General features: G+C 42.4%; 1 protein-coding gene across 2 annotated transcripts in view; it reads right to left on the bottom strand.

Annotated features, from left to right (window-relative positions):
• crebbpa (CREB binding protein a) overlaps window positions 1-15,864 on the bottom strand; it is a 45,222-nt gene that overhangs the window by 18,707 nt on the left and 10,651 nt on the right. For both annotated transcript variants that reach the window (XM_061093930.1, XM_061093939.1), the window contains exons 2-5: window positions 10,935-11,623; window positions 4,839-5,018; window positions 3,900-4,167; window positions 1,995-2,108 (exon numbers count right to left, since the gene is read on the bottom strand). In XM_061093930.1, the coding sequence (XP_060949913.1) occupies window positions 1,995-2,108; window positions 3,900-4,167; window positions 4,839-5,018; window positions 10,935-11,623 (1,251 nt within the window). The remainder of the gene's footprint in view (window positions 1-1,994; window positions 2,109-3,899; window positions 4,168-4,838; window positions 5,019-10,934; window positions 11,624-15,864) is intronic.

Raw genomic sequence — 15,864 nt, forward strand, 5'->3', positions numbered from 1 at the left:
GACCATGTTGCTTATTATATTGCTGCACCAGCTTGAGTACATAAACAATATTTAAATGCTGATGCTGTGTGCCAATCCCAATAAATATGAAAAGTATCAAGTTTGGTGAAAACATGCCTGAGATGTACAAAAGAACAAGTGACAAATTCATGTGCATTTTGACTAGGGCTGTCAAACCATTTCTAAAAAAAAAAAAGGTATATTGCTGTGCGAACGGAAAGATAAATGACAAGGGGGATAAATACATTTAACCTTGTTTTCTGATCGATGACTAGTCCAAATGTTTGTTATTATGATTGAACAATCAAAATATAATTAAATGTGGCTGTCTCTTGGCTTTGCCTCTGCGCAAACAAAGGATGATGTTATTTAGATTTTTTATATATATCAAACTCAAAGAACCTTTATCCTAAACTATTTGGGCATCTTAGCCTTTGCTTTTTTTTTTTTTTTTTTTTTTTTTTTGAATGGTTGAATAAAACTTTTTTTCTTTTCCTTTTTAAATCAAACAAACAACCAAACCTTTACACATCTTTACTCAAGTTACTTCATGTACTGATCAGGTCCTGATATCTAGTAATTAGTGTTTATTAGTTCAAGTGAAAGCAGAGTGGAGGAGAACACAGAAACTCCAGCTTCTGCTCTGATCATGACGCAGCGGCGCTGACCACTGAGCAGCTGTGACCAAAGAAACTCTGTGTTTCACTGTTCTTCTACAAAGTCACTGACCGGCTGCTTCACGTGAACGAGCTCTGATCTCACTGCGTGTCGCTCTGAGCGAGTGAGTGGGGGCGGGTATGGGTACATGGAGCGGGTCAGTCTGCACATGCGTTAATGCGTTAAAAAAGAAATTACGCGTTAATTCCAAAAATTAATCACAAAGCGATAATGAGTTAATTTTGACACCCCTAATTTTGACACCCCTAATTTTGACACGTTGACCTCTGGGAAGATGAAGTCATAACATGGCAGCATTATACAGTAAGAACATTAACATAAGGCTAAACTCTTTGAAAAGCAGTGAACTGAATAAATGAATAAATCCCTTCAGGGGACACAGCATTAGCATATTTCTCTGGGTTCAGGCATTGGTTGGACTAAAAAGACACTTACTTTGTGCAAAGACAAAAATCGGAGGAGGCAGAACAAAGTAATACAGCGCTCTGTTTGCATTGGCAGGAGAGACACAAGCCCCGGCATCATGTTCTTTAACATGCAAGCCAAACGGGGACAGACCAACCCTGGAATGCTCTAAGTGATGAAAGATGCGGAGCAAAATGGGGAATTAAAGAAAGACAACAGAGAACAAAAATGGAAGAAAAAAAGTTTGAAGTAACTAACGTAAATGTTCCAGTGACTAATTTAGCTAATCCAGAGAAGAAAACAGCCTGTCGGCGCATAATAACAGCTACATGGAGTCAGTGAAAAACAAAACAGAAAGTAGAGTGTTTCTTGTACGAAGTATAGTGTGTCAAACTCTGTTGGAGTGGGGAGTGGCAGTAAACAGCACGACAGCAAATGGCTGCGCAGAGCTCCTCGAGCACACGCTCTACGTTTCCACCCTCCGTCCCACCATCGCACTTCTGTTTCTTCTGTGTGTCAGATTACAGGCACAGCAGGACCACCCTCTTACTAATTGAGTGCTTTAAGTCATTGCGGAGGAGCATAAGCCTGGAAATAAACTGCCAGGCTTGTCTGAATGGCTAAAGGTAAACACATTTGACACAAACATCTTTGACTGCTTTCAGGAAAGCAGCGTGCAGGTCGAATTCTTTGTCAAGGACTATTAAAGCTCTATATTGTATCCTGTCATGGCTTAGGGAAAAACTGAGGCCTTTGTTAAACGAACCCAGAGGTTGCCATGTCTCGATATCGTCAAACCTATTCAATACTGTCAATGGAGATAATTCAACTTTTTTTAGATAGTGTGGTAAAAGATGACGTGTTGACAATGTAAATGTGGCAGCAGGCCAGAGCCAGCTACTACTACTTACACTGCTGGGTGCGCTTGTCGCTGGCATTCTTCAGCGGCAAGCAGACGGGACAATCGTGTCGTGTGCAATTTTTCCAGTGGGAGATGATCTGTCTGGACGACGCACAATGAGCCACTACAGGGGAAAGCACAAGGAGATAAGGGAGGAAAGTTAGCAGGTTATAAAACCATTATCCTTACAATATTCTTTTCTGTTCAGCACATAGTACTTGAAGCAAGTGGTGGGACAATATCACCTGAAATCAATATAATGGTTATTATATTCAACCCAGTAATGTAGTGTTTACTGAAGCAAACGATTTCCAACATGACCAACATGGTATTTTATTTCCATTTCAGTTCTTCTTCTGTATTTATCATAGACCTCATAAGACCAGGATACATTTTTTGTTACATTCATCAATCATGAGTTTCTTGGAAAAGTTAAATAAAACAATACTACACACTGCATATAGCATCGGATTAAACTCAAATCTAGGACTCAAGACGATATGCAGTAACGCCATTAAAATGATTTGGGACCTGTAAGGAAAAGAAAAAAGAACTAAGCAGACCACATTAAGAGTAAGAAAGATGGACAGAGAGTAAAGAGATGTGAAGCTCACTGCGCTCATTTCCACTTAACCCAGTAGAAGGGAACCCAAACCACATTTCCCACTGCGTGACTGAGCAAACTGAGGGGCTTCATTTTATTTGTGGCCAGTCTAATGTGCTAGCAGCTGGATTTCTCACAAGAAATCAATAGCAGGCTAAAATCAAACTTTCTAGCTGCCTGGCACTTTTGACTACTGCTCCATTTCCAATTATGTCTTTAAGCTTCAGGGGCTGTGCCAAAATAAACAATTTAATTGTATTTTCTTTGTGAGAATGCCAGTAATACTGGCAAAGACTCAAACATAGCAGCAATATCATATTGATGGCTTTCTTCAACTATGTATTCAAGGAAAATTGCATCAAGAATAGGTCTGAAGCCAAACCAAGCAGTCTGCAGACTCCAGGGTTTCTTCAGGTGAAAAATTAACAATGCCAACAGACACGAGATTAATGTAAAATCTTACAGATGATAACTACGTGTTAGGAAACAAAATCTCTTGTGACTGTTGTTTCAGTGACAGCGAGAAGCAGAGATCCTGGGCAAGAGGAAATGAGCTGGCATGCAGAGAGCAGAAACACTGACGCCTTTACACTTCACGCACCTTCGGCTCTGAATGTGTTTGACTTGAAATATAACTTTAGAGTCCAAGCAAAGCAGAAACAGATGAGTCAAACTTAAATAAGAGAAGCTGAAGAGGAATTTTTCATCACATCAATAGCAGACAGAAATTGACAATCTATAGCCAATGATGTTCTCTACATTTCTATCAGACACTTTTTTATGTACAAATACTTAAATCACTTTTCCATTATGGTAAAAACTGTTTTTTCTCATCAAAGTTGTTATTATGGGGATGTTCTCAGTTTTATTGTACTCCTGTGCGTCCTGGGAGAGGGATCCCTCATCACATGTTTCTCTCTCTGATGTTTCTGTGTCTATTTCCACAGTTCATGTTTTTTTGGTAGTTTTTCCTTAGTCTTATTGAGGGTTAAGGACAGAGGATGTCACACCTTGTTAAATTGTGATTTGCGTATATGGGCTATACAAATAAAATTCGATTGATTCAAAAGATGATAGACGGTCTGCAAAATTATTGAGGTCTAACAGAAAATGACTGACGTAAGTTAAAAGACGGATTTTCATTGTGCCGCTTAAAGCTCTTTTTCAAAATACGCAACTTTTTACATAGTTCTACGTATTTTGAAAAAGAGCTTTAATGAAAATGTATCAAATAATAGTGTTAAACTTTTTAACATCTGGATATCATATATTTTTATTCGCTGCCTTTTTATTTCAAATAAGCCAACTCACCCTGGCAGGACTTGCCGGCCTGGCAGTGGGTCATGTGGTTGAGGACGTTCTTCATGGTGCGGCAGTGAGGTAGGGCACATGCCCTCACCTCCCCATTGGCCTGCTCCCGACGCTGGCACTTGTGTGCGTGAAGCAGCAGGACCAGCTGCTGCTGGATGAGCTTTCGCTTCTCTGGGTCAGCTGTAGGTACGGCCGAAGGCACTGCCACACCTCCGCTGCCAGCCAGGGGGAGCATCGTGGCCTGCTGCGGAGACTGCTGTTTGAGCTGCTGCATGGTTGACAAAGAAAAGGGCAGATGTGTCAAAGTTGTAATGGGTTCAAATAAAGCGGTCTGTCTTTTTACTTGTGGTGCTACCAATGATTGTCAGTTGCTTGCAGTTAGATGATTTTTCATATTACCAAACTTTATCAGGAACTTTAAGTTTGATGCTAGTAATTTTATACATCTCTGACGCATCTGTAGTGTATGAAGTTATAAAAGTTCTTAGAGGTTGCCCAACCTTTCAAGTTTCAAGATTGACTTTTAATAGAGCAGATTACTCATACAATTATTGTCTGTCAACTTGCAATTACAATCAATTATTACAATCAATCAATCATAGCAAGATGGACATCATTGCAAAGGTTCTGCAATCACTAAATGAAAATTATAAAACAATAAACTTCAAGCTTGTATAATTATTAAATATAGAATGTTATCAAAACAGAAACACTAATCACATGCAGACAAACAGACATTAACTGTTAGTGTTGGGACATAGATTTAAACATCAAGACACAGATGTGTGTATGATCCTTAGATTATCCAAATCATTGAAATTAATCATTTGTCAACAATAAACTTGGAATGTTAAAAACTATAACACTCAAATAGTATAGTACATGTTCATAGATATAGTGAGCAACTGTGTGGCAATGTCTGAATGTGTAAGCACTAACCATGTTTGGCACGCTTGTGACAGCAGCCCCTTTGAGTTCGCTGGGGAAGGGTGGCAGACTGTTGGCAAGAGCAGCCTTGTTCTGGAGCTGCTGCTGAGGGTTTAGCTTCTGGCCCGGCCCTGTGGCACCCTGACTGTAGGGCGGAGTGCCAAACGGACCCCCATTGCTTGCTAGGCCCATCTGGAAAACAGATTTATTGACAGAAATGTTAATGCAATAGTAAAGCATTATTATTTGCTTCACAGATCGGCAGGAAAGGCTATTTTGAAATGCTGACATTACAAAGGCTTGACTTAAATTGTTCAAAGTATTCACAAGTGTAACATATTGATTTGATAGGGTTGAACCGATTGTAACTCACCAGTCATTTACACACTACTTCTACCAAGCCAGATGTTAACATTTATGTGAAAATTATGTGATGTTATCAAAGAAACTGTTTCCATAAACAAAGACTTTTGACTCTGAACTCTGAGAAGTCCAGATGTTACAATGGACGATGATTTTCTTGTGTGTTCTTGATCTGCTACATCTGTCAAAGCAGCACCAATGTGCCAATAAAGGTTCCGCTTCAAATTTAATGCCAATTTGTCATTACAAGACCCCCACAGCCAGCACAGTCACCAACATAGTCTGGCTGACTGTGCTGTTTTGGCCTACACCAGCTCACTGATGCTCTGGCACCATCACAGCTCAGCATGACACCAGCTATTGGCAGGATGGACTTCCCCACCCCTAGACTACAGACACACTTACTTCTCCCCCCTCTGTCAAAGAGGGGGGTGGGGCGCTCTTCCACTACTAGAGAGCAGCAAAGTTTTTAAAGTCGAACCACAAGAGAGAACTCTGGCATTGGAGTAAGTAGGTAAGGGATTACCTCCTCGGATTTTTGAAATAATTAATTAATAATAATTAGCTGTCAGCCACTCTGACGGGTAATTAAGCACAACTTGGTCATATTCTCAAGATCCTGTTGGGTTGTATTCTAAATTAATTCTTTAGCAAGACCCCTGAGAACTTTCTCTACTTAAGAGCCTCTTCTCAGAAAAAAATTGATTCTCTCAGTGGAACTGTGATGTCATGATATTATTATATTATTAGTTTATAAAGGTTTTTTGAAACAATTGTTTTTAGAAGCAAATGGCAGAGTTTTAACACAGTTTAGTGTTCCTCCTGGCAAATATCAATATTGTAAAATTGTTAATATTATTTTGGGGCGGGATGGTACTGAACTTTGAATCTTTTAGTTTTATGAAACAGAACGGACTGCTTGGAAACAATTGAGTGTCCAGTGTTTCAACTAGGATGAAGTTGTAGCAGCGGAGGTAAAGAGCGCATTGTCAAACGTGAACGTTCCTTTGTTTTTCTTTTGCGAGCGCCCTATGCCCCCGGCATGATGCCACCTTGGGAAAGCTGTCACCCAAACCTAGATCCTCGTTAACAGGCTCTCCTCTCTCGTCCAGCTTAAACCCAAAATGTTTTCACTTCACCTCCAGCTGCTTCACAGTGTTTCGCTCTGTATGAGTTAGTGTGGGCGGTGCCAGCACGCTGTGTGTCTGAACTTTGCCTCGGTCTCAGACACATAGAGAAGCGGCAAAACTCGCTAAATGTCTGTGAAATTTGTATGTAAATAAACATGCATTTAAACACAATGCGCAATTTATCCAGGTCAGCTAAATTATCAAGTTCATATTTATAAATTGTATGATTAGTCAATACAGTAATTAGCATGACAGGCCTACTCAGTGCTGTGTGTTATGATCGTTGTTCCGAAAAAAAAAAAGATAAAAAAAGGTCAGCTCAGCAGCAGCAGTGATTATTCAGCAGCAGCAGTGATTATTCAGCAGCAGCGCACCGCATGTAGGGGGAACTGGTATCAGAAGATTTCTGCATTTACAGTGTTATTGCTACACTACGTCTCACAATTAGTTGCTCAATGGTTGTTGTCTTGCGTCTACTGGCATTTTATTCTGCTATATTATACATGCATTGGCAATCAAAACTGAACTGACGGTTTCTAGGGACATAGGCAATGACAATTAGTCCAGTGATGCCATGCTAAGAGCTGGGGCTTGTGTGTTGTTGTATAGGACAACTGCATGTATGAACAGTTTCCTGAAGTTAATGAAATGGTCCCACTCCTCAGACTCCCCCCCTTTCGAACACAAGTCACGTAACAGACAGAGTGTGTGTGTGTGTGTGTGTGTGTGTGTGTGTGTGTGTGTGTGTGTGTGTGTGTGTGTGTGTGTGTGTGTGTGTGTGTGTGTGTGTGGAGCCACAACACAGCAGACATGAGGCGATGTAAAGCCTTGAGCATCCCGTTCATGTCCCGGTGGTCGTGCAGCGGTACGGAGGCGCCGGGCCTCAGCAGGACCCCCCCATGCTGAACACCTCCGTCTCGCAGATGTGCGTGTAGGTGACCGGGGGGGTCTGGAGCCCCGCCGCCCCGCCGCTCGGCTCGCCGCCCCGGAGCTCGGCTTGCTTTTCCGGGGAGGGATTTTCAGGTCCGCTGCCCGCACCGCGGTCACCAGCGAGATGAGCTCGCTCTATGTTTGCGCCACGTAGGTGACGCAGGCCTGCTTCGCTATCTTCTGGATTAGCGGAGTTGTGTTGTCCCGCCATTCTGGCTGCGGGTGCGGACGGCAGCCCGGTGCGCTACTCTCGTTCGCACGTGATAATCGCGCACGTTGCGATTAGGAAATTTTATCATATGGCGATTAAATCGCAAATGCAATTAATCGTTAAGCCCTAGTTGAGATTGTTCATATGTGAAGCAGAAACTCAAATGATATATTTCATTCTTCCTCTAAAATTATGCACTTTATCTTAAGATGCCTTTTTCAAAAGCTGTTCATTTCGTTTTTAAATGCAAACCTTATTTTACTTGAAACGAGAAAGGTACATTTATTTTATTATTTGAGTACCCTCCAGTTCAGTGTAAAAATGAATGAGCATTGTTGAAATACTATTGAATTGTACTTTCTTTATTTGATATATTTATATGTCGTACAGACCTTGATACAACTACCAGGCTACTTCAAAATGAACCATAACGCATGTTTTGGTTCATGGACATTATGTTTCGGACATTTGCTTATGGACATTTTATTTTGGATGAATTCATTATTCTATTAAATCGAGTTATAAAAGATAATTGTTAGATTAATCAAAAAACATTATAGTAAGATTAATCAGTTAATTTAAAAAAATTATCGTCAGATTAGTCGATAAGAGATCTTTGACTCAAGTCACGTCGTTGGCATTGGTACGGGTATCAGAAACGATACTCAGCTATAATATGTCTTGATTCCAACAATGGCATAAAGTTAGGTTCAGGACTTCATACATCAACATGTGACTAGACCAGGAATTAAAGCCCTGTTACTTCCAGACTTTACACACTGATCAACTTGCTACACTCTCATCCACAGAGCTGCTGGGAGACCAGACCCGCCTCCCGACATGCCAGGCCCGGCTGTATCCCCTGCGGCTGTTGACACCGCTCCAGCAGACCAGATAAAAAAGAGCCAGCTGAGACGACCAGACACTGGCAGCCTTTCAACACAGCTCAGCAGGCAGACATGAACACACAAATGCACGCCCCCTTTACTTTGCTTTCTCCCTTCAGCCCGCCCCCCCTCACTCTCTGACACACTCCACACATCAGCAGGCAGGGCAGTTGCCACCCATCATCTCACCGGTCTACTGCCCTGCCTGACTACACAGCTGAGATTCCTCCCCTCCTCCTTCCTCCCTGCAATCGCCCTCTGTCATTCTAACTGATTAAGTGGTTTACAATACCTATCCTCCTCTGCGTGACTGACAGGGCAAGCGGCCATCCAATAAGCCAGAGAAAGCAAGGGGAGTGTTCGCACATACACAATAACAAAGGAGCATGAGGCAGAAAATAGTGACAAAAGCCTCTGACCAACACAAGTGCCCAAAAAGAGATTTACAACCTGCAATTAAAGCACAATAGCGGAAGCAACACACAAAGACGGGAGCTTGCGGTTTTCTGCTTTGGAGCTGTTGGGGACATGATAATCACAGCAGACCAGCTGAGGCCTCTTCAGTCAACACGCTGAGAGTCCCTTCAAAGACACTCCTACATGAGCTTCTAATCTTTCCTGTGGTTAATGCAGGTGTACTCTATTTAAGAATGAATCTCAACAAACACGTTGACTCTCACTAAAAGTCTCTTCTCAGCAGCTCACAGCATCTGTGTGTGTTGTGGTTTCATACCGCTTTAATGTCTTGGCTCTTACACACAGCGAGTAAAATATGGCTTTCAATTGATTTCCTGTGAAACCACATTTGTGGCAAGCTAAAATGAGTAAGCGACCCTATGTGCCCTGTCTGTTACACATAGGCAGTCAAAACTAAGAGGTCTCAAGACCAGTCTTAACAATGGCCTGAGCTGCTGACAGTCAAGTTAATATCAACTCCTTGCCAAAGGTGATGATGAACTGGCAAATGTTGAGTGTACATCTAATTTCTTCTAACCCATCAGAGTTCGGAGTGATTGGTTGACAACACTGTGCAGATGAACCGCAGATCCACCATGTGTGCAATAAAGGAGAGACCTGCAGTGCGGGAGGATTCATTTTAGTTCTTTGTTAAGGATCTCAAAGGTTTGTTGATGTAGTGAACATACTGCGTTATGAGACAAAGGGTGAGTGGTGTTATGATCAGTTATAAACAAACTCCTTTCTCAACAATTAGCCAATTAGGATGTACAGCACAATTAGTTATCTCACAATGACAAATAGATTTCGAAATAAGTTACTTTTAAACAATGAAAGACCCAGTCTTAATATGAGGGTAACCAATGTCACTCGATTCCTTGTTGATATTTCATCCAGGTTTGCCATTAATACCTGCGTCAGAGTTATGTTTTAACCCTTGTCAATAAGTTTGTTTGTTAGTAAACAACAGTACACAAAAACTACTGGACAACAAAACTTGGAAGGAGGCATAATCGATCAGGGAAAAAGCGTATTCCTCTACTCAAGACTAAACTATGGATGTTATTTACCACATTCCTGGACGGAGTGAAGATTCTAGTGCGTGGCTACCATCTTAATAAATTCATGACGACAGTTAAGTTTAGGGATGGGCATAATTAATCGACGATCGATTAATTGATCATTAAGAATTTCTGTTGGGTTCACTGCCAACACTGCGAAGCTATACTTCTCCATGAGCGCATGAGGAGTCCACTGCTCTTCTTCAAGTAGGAGGTCGGAATATCCGAGTTGCCTGAACGCAGCACAGTGAGGATTTTAGCAGCTGTAGGAAGCAGCCCGGAGTTATACTCTACCAGCCCCGCTGAAAGACCAGCAGCTAGCCGCTGAGAGCTAGATGGATTTGACGGTTCTCGACCTCTCAGTCCGGCTGTTACGTCCTCAATCCCAGGACCCCTCACCCAGACCCGGGTCTCTCCGGGTTCCCTTCCCCGTAGACTGAGGGTCCGTGTGCGGACATGAAGCCGGACCCGGACAAAGCCGGGTCTGATGAAGGGGTTCCGGGAGTGAGGACGTGACAACGGCCGGAGTAGGAGGTCGAGGGCCACGGAGTCCAGCTAGCTCTCAGCGGCTAGCTGCTCTCTCAGCAGGGCTCAAGAGTACAGCAGCGCTTATTTACAAGTGTAACCATTGAACTGATCCCGTTTAACTGCCACAAGAGTTGTTCATCTTGTAATAAAGACCTCAATGGGGAACACGCTGTGTTTTTTCTATTTTCACTGCATTTTAACAGTCTATAAATAGTGAATTTTAATATAAAAATATTAATGATTAATCGAAAATTCGTCATTAACTCTCCCGACGATCGATTAAGACAATTTAATCGAATGCCCATCCCTAGTTAAGTTACCAATTACATTACACATTTTACAAGAAAATCCTGTCCGAGCGTAATATCTGTAAAGCACGTAGGCAATGTAACAATGAAGCGTACAGGGGACATTTTTGCTAGAAAACCTGACATGGATGCATAATCACAGGAGATATATTTCATACACATTTGAGCCCCAACATGTGCATGCACAAACACTACACTGAAGGGAACTGTGATGGAAATGGAGCTGTGACTCACCTTGTTCATGTTGCCTGCTTGTTGGGCTGCATTAAGGGTGGCATGAGCTCCCATCTGCTGCCCTCCCTGGCTGAGAGTCTCTGCCAAAGCACTAGCTGCTCCTCCGGCTCCTGCAGAGGCTCCCTGCATCGTCTGTCCCTGGTACTGCAGGCCTGCTACTCCTGCTCCCCGTCCCCTCCCAGCTCCAGGTCCCAGACTACCGTTCATAACCTGCCCAGGTTGGGGCTGCCCTCCCTGGGTTAGCAGCCCGGCATGTCCCTGGCTATTTTTGATCATGTTCTGGTTGAAGCCCATTGTTGCAGTAGTATTGTTGTTGTTCTGTCCTGCTATTCCAGTTGGTGTTCCCGCTTTTTGGGACTGTGGGGACGGATGGTTGTTGGGAGAGCCTTGGCTGAGGGGGCTCTTACCCAGCGGTTTACTCAGCTGCGGCCCCATTCCGCCCGGCTGAGGGCTAGCAGAGTTCAGCCCTACAGGAGTGATACTGGAGGTGCTACCCGCTCGAAGGAGCTCTGAGAGCTGCTTGTGCTTGGCAGCTGCATCTGGGACAGTACCCGCAGGGGTGCCACCTGGCCCAGCTCCAGGTGCTGCTCCACCATTTGAAGGCATCCCCAGGTTTAGATCTCCACCATTAGGGATCAATTCATCTGGTAGGTCATTCTCCAGATCATCCCAGGATAGTGATCCCAGCTCTAAGAGAGAAGGAAGAGATGAAAAAATAAGATAAACTGAAACTGGATTCCAGAGAAGTTTGTTGGTGGTTTCAAAAGGTCTCGTTTTTAATATGTTGCCCATAATCAGTTAGTAAGGAAGATTTGGTTTGCTTATCCGCAGTGGCTTTGTGGTCTATCAAATAAGCCTGTAAAAAAGAACTTACTGCCAAGTATTTATATCTTCCTCATTATACAGCTGGAAACTTAGCCTACAATTCACAAACAAAACATTCAATGTCAAAAATAAAAACTAATATTTTCTTATTCCTGAGTTGACGCACTCTCTCAATCTACATGTTCATTAACACTTCCAATTATGGAATATTACCGTGCAGACACGCTTTATGGTGTTACATTGGGGCCTTGTCCCTGCAGCACAAGTCAGTAACGAGACGTTACATGATAATAAAAGAATTGCTACTGGCTGACAAACACAATGTGACAACAGAGAGAATCAAGCAGCACTCAAGGTTCCTGCTGGGCGGGAGAGGATTATTTGTATAACGCCATCCAGACGTGTGAGCAAGATGTTGAGTGCCTCGGGAGCCATGATTTGAGATGAAGTGATTAAGACAGCGAAAAGGGGGGAGGTGTGTGTTCATTAGGGCTGTCCTCGATAAGAAAAAATAACACCTGTTTAAACAATCAATTAGTTGCACTTAATAAAACAAAGTCTGATGAGATGGGAGTGTGTCACCGTTTGCATACGATGTGTGATCAAATCCAGGATTCTTTTCCTTTAACATTATTCTGGTTAGACAATTTGAGTGTTGCATTCTGTGTCAGAAGAATGGTACAACGTAAGAACTTTCTACATCTTTCTAGTGTTACTTTCACAGCTAATCTGGAATGTGTGTAATATTACCCCAAACTGGGAATTAAAGCAATATGACAAATCACAGTGATAGCCGTCATCATAGATTATATTCATAACATGTCAGAGGTGTGTGGACACTCTCGCTATATATGAAATGCATTTCACATTCAACTTTTAACCAACCAGACTACTAGTAATTCCTGTATTACCATTACTAGGGCATTATCAAATCTCAAACCAAAACCATGTTCCAGACCTCCACGGTTTTGGCCTGCGGAGATGGAACCACGACTCTCACTGCCCGACCCCACATGCTGCCACAGCAGGTGCAGCCCTGGGACTGCAACCTTGCATATTTTAAACCAATACACAGAAGAGACTGATAGCTTAGGAGCAATGACTGTGGAGGTCGGAGAGGAACGTCTGTTTTACAGTTACAAAAGTGCGCTGTAAAGTCTGCGTGTTGTCCCCGCTTGGGAGCAGACGCCTGGTCTCTCAAGAGCCAGGAGGAAATCCGACTGTGGGAGGCATACAGGCACACACACATCCTAATTCCTATTCTTTAGTACTTTATGGTCATGTAGTTTAATGTGAAGTCAAGTCCAACATGTTCTTCTCTTTACTGTTCCAAATGGAGGTCAAACTGAGCCGGGGATTTGGAGTATCGGTACAGCCCTAACCTAGCCTGGGTGCCAGACGAACTTAGCCCCACCCACAACATTTTCGGTCGGGAAGTTCAGTCTTGAGTCGCTCCGTTGGGGAGAAATTATCTCCGAACAGAAGCTGTTCGGAACAATCAAATTGTCAGGGCGGGCTTTATACGATGATGGACAGATGATCAACAGTAACGTAATCAACCACGTCACCAAAAAGCGCTTGGGTTGAATTCGTTTTCAACAAACATGCCTGCCGCTGGAGAGCTGAGACGTGTAGATGCTGCCATTGAGTCTGTTTTAGAAGACATCGACAGCGCATTCATTTTGAAAGAGGTTTTTACTCATCTTCTTTTCTACTTCTTCTAGCGTGCGTGCAGTTGAGTTCTGTTGACAACAACTATGCGTCGCTTAACATACGTCACCTACTACGTTGCTCTGATTGGTTGTAGGTCTATCCAGTTGAGCGAAGAGGCCCCATAATCACAGCCCATTGGAGCGGTCTCAGACTCATATTCTGACTAGAATTATGAGTGTGACAACGTTGAGCTAGCCCTAACCATTACCACCTTGCAATTAGGAATGAAACAATTCCTTGAGTAATTCGAGTAAAAATCCTCAAATCTTCAATGTTGAGCTCACACCATAGCAAAAATTTGTATCAAGTGATTTGATTAATCGTTAGAATTAGGGTTGCAAAGGGGTGGAAAGTTTCCGGTAAATTTCCGGAAACTTTCCACGGGAATATTAAGCTCGGGAATTTGGGGAATTTTGAAAAAAACAAAACTATGCAAATTAAAGGCTGAGCAATAAAAACATCATTCAAAACTCTATTTTAAAGATGTGTGGAATGCATCACACGCTGCATGTTGAGTTTCAACCCTCCACTGTGCATTCTTCCATCACATGCACAGAAAATTCCCAGCATCCTGCACACTACAGCAGGGCTACTGAGGCCTGCTGTAGTGTGCAGGACTAGTCAGGTAAGTTTCAATGATATTACTCGGGAAAATATATTAGCATGCTGATTGAGGATTGTTCATCTGTTCATCTAGCCTATTTCCATTGATTTATCCATCAATTGTAAAATATGTTTACAGATGATTCCAATTGTTTGGCTAACTATTTATATCTCTGGCATTGCATTAGTGTTTTTTACAAACTTTTTTCTCATCTTATTCTACAGAACAATGCCACGTGCACTATCTCATGTGTGGAGACATTTCACCCATCCAATGTAGAAGGAAAGGCTGTGTACATTTGCAAATACTGTGCAAAGACCTATGTTAAGAATGACACAAAGATGCAGAAGCATATAGTCAAGTGCCCAAAGTTTCCTCAGGGCTCAAATCAGCCTATGACACAACAAAATGTTTGTATTTATGTCTTTATATGACAAGGTAAATACACTTAGTATAAATTACCCACAACATTTCCAGTTTATTCCCGTTAATTCCCGTATATTCCCGTTTATTCCCGTTAATTCCCATGGAAAGTTTCCAACTTTGAAAATTCCCGGAATTTTGCAACCCTAGTTAGAATACTCGGAAAAAAAACGACAACTCCTTGTAAAAATGATCAAAGTTCTTGAACATCAACAGTGAGACATAGTAAAGAAACTGCAAATCCTATCAATTAGTAAAGTACTTTACTTTGGATTATTATTCATTGAAGTTATTATTAACAATATAAAATCTATTAACAGATTCTACAAGGGAATATGCAGAACCTGTAGGCGAGGGACACGATTTTTGTTCCAGAATTGGTAATCAGAGCTCTACATTTGTAGTTAGTACTTTTATGAGACTTAATCAATAAACTGGCTATCTTTTCCCTTCCTTTGAAGGGTGGTGCTCCAAGGTAACTTTAATCAATTCAAGTTACTATTTAATATTAATATTTTTAATATCCATAATTAGAATGTAGTCCATACCACACATGTTAGGACAGTAGCCTTCCAAGGTAGGCTAAAACAATTGTATTCTCATCCAACCAACTAGTAGCCTGTAGTGAAGTAATTTATTCATTTTGGACAAAGCTATCTTGTAAAACCAACCTATTCTACCTTGAAATAAACAAAACACGAGTAAAAGAACAGAGGCCATGATCAGCATACATGGTAGTGGCTGGCAGTAACATGGTTCAAAGAGGCAACAATTCACTGCAGCTGCACAGCTGAAGGTAGTGAGAGCTGAGGAATGTGACTTTTATCCAAGACATCTTCAAATCAAATCAAGCCTTCCACCTTTCAACATATGATAAAAAGGGTCTTGATACTATAGGATGGGAGAAGGTAGTACAGAGCGGACGGAAGGAGGCAGTCACTGTCCCATCTGCTGCTGCTGGATGTCTTCATTGAGATTCAGTCTGGATCCTGTCTTTAATGAGGGCACTGGGCCTTTCCTGAGTAAACACAGCCTTCCAGATCTGCCACGCTACCCGCTGTCTGTCCCTGGCATCCAGCAAGCAGGTGCTCCATGTTGTAGATGCTTGTTTAAGACTGAAGGAACCATCCGTCATCTCCCTCACTCACCCCTCTCAGCCTTCCCCCTCTAGTCAGCAGCCACATGGATGCTCTCAGCATTCAGTTCGACCACATGTGCTGTGGTCTAGCCCTGCATTCATTTCTGAATGGATGCACACACATACACACTCTGTGAGACCTTGCCCCCAGGCTTCTTGGCTGGGGACAAATGATGCAAAGCAATGTTTTGGTTAGGTAGCACCACATGCTGTCAAGGGAGCCCCAA

The sequence above is a fragment of the Limanda limanda genome, chromosome 2 (genome assembly GCF_963576545.1).
Source record: "Limanda limanda chromosome 2, fLimLim1.1, whole genome shotgun sequence".
NCBI classification, from domain to species: Eukaryota; Metazoa; Chordata; class Actinopteri; order Pleuronectiformes; family Pleuronectidae; genus Limanda; species Limanda limanda.